Source organism: Octopus bimaculoides, chromosome 22 (assembly GCF_001194135.2).
Source record: "Octopus bimaculoides isolate UCB-OBI-ISO-001 chromosome 22, ASM119413v2, whole genome shotgun sequence".
NCBI classification, from domain to species: Eukaryota; Metazoa; Mollusca; class Cephalopoda; order Octopoda; family Octopodidae; genus Octopus; species Octopus bimaculoides.
In genome coordinates this window covers 3,507,664-3,512,533 of record NC_069002.1, presented here as the reverse complement: position 1 = coordinate 3,512,533, position 4,870 = coordinate 3,507,664, and the positions used below count along the sequence as shown (strand labels likewise).

At 39.2% G+C, this 4,870-nt stretch overlaps 1 protein-coding gene across 1 annotated transcript in view; it reads right to left on the bottom strand.

Annotated features, from left to right (window-relative positions):
• LOC106883555 (hephaestin-like protein) overlaps positions 1-4,870 on the bottom strand; it is a 14,716-nt gene that overhangs the window by 5,396 nt on the left and 4,450 nt on the right. The window contains exons 4-8 of the mRNA XM_052975637.1: positions 4,210-4,543; positions 3,390-3,496; positions 3,075-3,243; positions 1,262-1,530; positions 364-644 (exon numbers count right to left, since the gene is read on the bottom strand). Coding sequence (XP_052831597.1) covers positions 364-644; positions 1,262-1,530; positions 3,075-3,243; positions 3,390-3,496; positions 4,210-4,543 — 1,160 coding nt within the window. The remainder of the gene's footprint in view (positions 1-363; positions 645-1,261; positions 1,531-3,074; positions 3,244-3,389; positions 3,497-4,209; positions 4,544-4,870) is intronic.

The window sequence follows — 4,870 nt, the reverse complement described above, 5'->3', positions numbered from 1 at the left end:
TATAGCCTCGGGCCGACCACTCGTGGGTGGATTTGGTAGATGGAAACTGAAAGAAGCCCGTCGTATATATGTATATACGTGTTTGTGTGTGTGTGTGTGTGTGTGTGTGTGTGTGTGTGTGTGTGTGTGTGTGAGTATGTATGTACAAACAGACACACGCGCACACACATACACTTTGGATCAATTCAAATATGTTTGGGGCATATTTGACCTGTAAAAAGGTTATTCCATTACGTCTGCCGTGACAAAATATTCCCGCTTTACGCAAAAGGGTATTAAAAACACCAAAGTGTTTCCAAAGCGGCCTCTGTGATCTGGTAGATGCATTTTCATTTCTGTTTTCTCTCTTCAGTCGAAGGTTCAAAGTAGGACAACTCTGAACTGACATGAAGTTTTCAAAGGTATACATGCATTTTGAAATAATATGTTAAAATAAATACTTACATATGGATTGATAAATTTACTGATACGCTTGCAAATAAGTAATGGACCAATAAGACCCGAGTTTAAGTCTCTCACGTGATTCACCGAAGATTGATAAAGAAACACTTTACACATAGGATCTGAATCACTGAGTCTAGGGACGGAAAATTCATAGGTCATCGTTTTCCCAGGTTCAACGATTTTGCCAGTTATTATTTTGCCTATAAATTAAGAAAAAAATTGGATTATTATAATTAATATGCGAATTCTTGTATGATTTTTTTTTGAAATGTTTAAATGGGACAAGGAAGGGAGAGAGAGGGACAAATTATATATATTATATATAAGATAGTTGATGGTAAGTCAGAAAATAATGCATTCTTTTATTTGCATTACTTTTTTTGTCTCATCCTCGTATATATATTCGTTCGTTGGCACTCGGTCGCTTACGACGTCGAGGGTTCCAGTCGATCCGATCAACGGAACAGCTTGCTCGTGAAATTAACGTGCAAGTGGCTGATCACTCCACAGACACGTGTACCCTTAACGTAGTTCTCGGGGATATTCAGCGTGACACAGTGTGACAAGGCTGGCCCTTTGAAATACAGGTACAACAGAAACAGGAAGAAAGAGTGGGAGAAAGTTGTGATGGAAAAGTACATCAGGGTTCGCCACCATCCCCTGCCGGAGCCTCGTTGAGCTTTAGGTGTTTTCGCTCAATAAACACTCACAACGCCCGGTCTGGGAATCGAAACCGCGATCCTATGACCGCGAGTCCGCTGCCCTAACCACTGGGCCATTGCGCCTCCACTAGAGAAGGAAATAATAAAGTACTTACTGTTGTTGTATACGGCACCCTCGTTGGATTTCGTATATGTTACACCATGGGGTAAGAAAGAGAAAGGTCGAAGGGTGGCGGAGTTCTTTAAGGCCACGACAACATTGTCACCTTCAAAAACACGAATCACTGGTCCTAACAAACCCATGTTATCGGGAGTTTTGATTTTCGTGGTGAAAGATGAGTCTTTATACTGGAAAAAGCTAGCCTTCTTGTAACGTCGACCAATTCTATGAGGTCCACTTGTAAACACCCCTTCAGTATTCGGACTATTTTAGAAACAAAATATGAAAAAAAAAAAAAAGAATGCAGTCAAGTACTCAAATCAAGATTTTAAATAAATCTTCAATGCTACGAAAATCTTAAAACAAATGTGTTGGATTTACTCTTTTAGATTGGAGAATCAATTAATAGTTTAGAAATGTATTCTGTTCATCTTACATAACGTGGATATACTTTGTAAAGCCACAAAACTGCAGTATTTGTCTTGAGAAAGCTTCTCGTGTAGAAGAATAGTGCTAAAAAACACAAAAGTGTTGCAGCAGCAACCAATAATGAATTGTAACAGCTTAGAGTGCTGCTTATCAGTTTAGACAGTAATTTCACTGATTAAATCAGGCTTATTTGTGTTGACCGTGGCTTGTTAATTTAAAGTATCATTTGTTTACGGTCAGTTTACGCTCAGTGGCGTGTCAAGATAAGATTTTGACATATTGTATCCGAGTGTGAACTATCGAACTAAAGTGTGATTTATCAGAATCCAATGTTACCTATCGGATCAGAGTTTGATATAGCAAATTTGAGTGTGGCCTGTTAGTTAAGTCTTACCTTTCCAATTAGCATGTGATATAAAAAATGAGTGTAATATTGATTTCAAATTTTGGCACAAGGCCAGCAATTTCACGGGGAGGGGATGGGTCAATTACATCGACCCCGACTGATACTTATTTTTATCGAACCCTAAAGAATGAAAGACAAAGTTAACCTCTGCGGAATTTGAACCAAGAACATAAAGACGGACGAAATGCCGCTTAGCATTTTGTCCGGCGTGCTAACAATTCTGCTCGCTCGCCGCCCGAAAGCTGACCAATCAAAATATATTATGACATACGAAATTGGTGTATGGACGACTAAATTAGAGTGTGACCTAATGATTTAAAGATCGACTAACTACATTTGGCTAAGCTTTTCAGGAAAACTCTGGTACGTTAGAGCATCGAACAAAATAATATCTTGCTGTATCGTTTCCGGCTCTAGCTGTTCTCGGTTCAAATCCAGCCGAGGTCAGCATTAATTTATAAGTGCATGTGGGGCTGTGTTGCAAGGAGTTTGCTTCTCAGCTACATCGATCCGGGTTGAATGCCAAAGGCCCCTACCTATATCAGGCTCCTTGCCCACGTTTTTCATTATAGTGAGAGGCGGGTATTGTAATGGACAGATCTGTTTGGAATATCTTTTATCTTTTCTTCTTTTATTTGTTTCAATCAATGGACTGCGGCCATGTTGGGGCACCGCCCCGAAGGTTTTCTTTTTGTTAAACGAATCTGGTTCAACCCCACTTTCTTTCTCCTTCTATTTCTATCTTCCCTCTTTCACACTTTTCCCCGAAAACCAACTAAACCTTTCTGCGTTTGCTCGATCCACTAAATATAGCTGTTAAATCTCCCTCAAAACACACATTTACTGTCTTCAAAAAGAAAAGAAAAACACATTGGTAATGTAATCTTAGGTGCATTATGCTAAGAAACCCCTTCCATATGCGATATAAACCTTTACTCTTGATATCAGAGATGATGTGAGAATACACACTTACTCGTCTGACAAATTAGCTCCGGTCAAATTGTTCTTTCCACTTGGTGCATAATCCCAAAGACGTTCTTCTATGGACAAATAATAGTATTCAATTTTATTGTTCGTCGAAAACCGCCAGTTTTCATCGTAAGTTCCTTGAGATTTCACGTCCAAAAATGCAAGCGCTCCATCTAAGAGATAGAAAGATAGACTTTATTTGATGAAATATTGATTTCAAATTTGTGCACAAGGCCAGCAATTTCGGGGAAATTGGGGTAAGGTAAATTGATTACATCAACCTCAGTGGATGGAACAGAATAATTCGGACGAAACTTACCAGTATAGTGTTCTGACACAGCACAACTAATAAGCCATCTTCCCTGATTCATTGGCTTCATCGTGGCCGATTTAAACGATGCCTGCATGGCTTCAATCGTACCGAACCTGAAAATAAAAAAAGTGAAATAAAGAATAAACTGTTCGGTAAAATTTCATTACGATTCAACGAATGATTGCTTAATGAATAGCGTTTACAAAAGTATTTTTAAGTCGATTCAACGCGGGAGACACAACGAAGTTGTCCGTCCTGTTCGATCTTTTACTTGTTTTAGTCGTTGGGCTGCGGTCATGCTGGGGCACTGCCTTGAAGGCTTTAGTCGAACAAAACGACATCACTACTTAATTTTTTGACGTCTGGTACTTAATCTGTCTGTCGCTTTTACCGAAACAATAATGCAAACAAACCAGCACCGCTTGCCAAACTGTGAGGGGATAAACAGAAAAGGACACACGTACGTACGTGCATAATACATACATACATACATACATACATTTCAGGCACATACATTTCAGGAGAAGCGGTGTTAGTAGAATACGCCGACCCCCAGTGCTCAAATGGTACTTATTTCATCGACCCCAAAAGAATGAAAGGCAAAGTCGACCTCAATGGAATTTGAACTCAGAACGTAGTGGCAGACAAAATACCGAAAAAATTTCACCCAGCGTGCTAATGATTTTGCCAGCTCACCGCTTTAATAATAATAATAATAATAATAATAATAATAATAATAATAATAATAATAATAATAATAATAATAATAATAATAATAATAATAATAATAATAATAATAATAATAATAATAATATCCTAGACTTACACATGTCCATGTACTCTCATGACTTGCCCAGCAAACTGAATACCGTGTATGCCTGCTTCGTTTCCCATGCCCATTACATACCAGATGACCTCCTCGTTTGCATTTACAACAAATGGCGGACCATTGCCATAAACGTAACCATTAAACGTTCTCATTAGGTTGCTGTCCATGTATTCTTCATCTTCTTCTGCCGCTAACTTCTCGCACAAGTTCGGATCACCGCATTTCTTCTTGTTCTGATCGCTGTAGAAGCTCGCGTTCTCGTCATAAGTTTTGGCAAGTAGAATAAACTCCTTTTTGTTGTCAATACGGCTGCCATCGGTTCGCAATGTACCTGTGTTGGTGTTAGGTGGTGACGATCAATATTGACGTTTGACGGTGACAGTCCATGGTGACGGTCAATGTTGATTTTTGAACGGTGACAGTTAGTGATGACGGACGATGTTTGAGGTTGGTGGTGACGGTCAATATTGACGTTTGTTTGTGACGGTCCATGACGTAGTAGATGTTGATTATTGAACGGTGACAGTCAGTGATGACAGTTGATATTTGACGTTGGTGGTGATGGTTAACGTTAATGTATGTCGACGTTAAATGGTGTTGTCGGACGAGTGTGACGATCGTTTGTAACGGTCAATGTAGGCGTTTGATGGTTATGGTT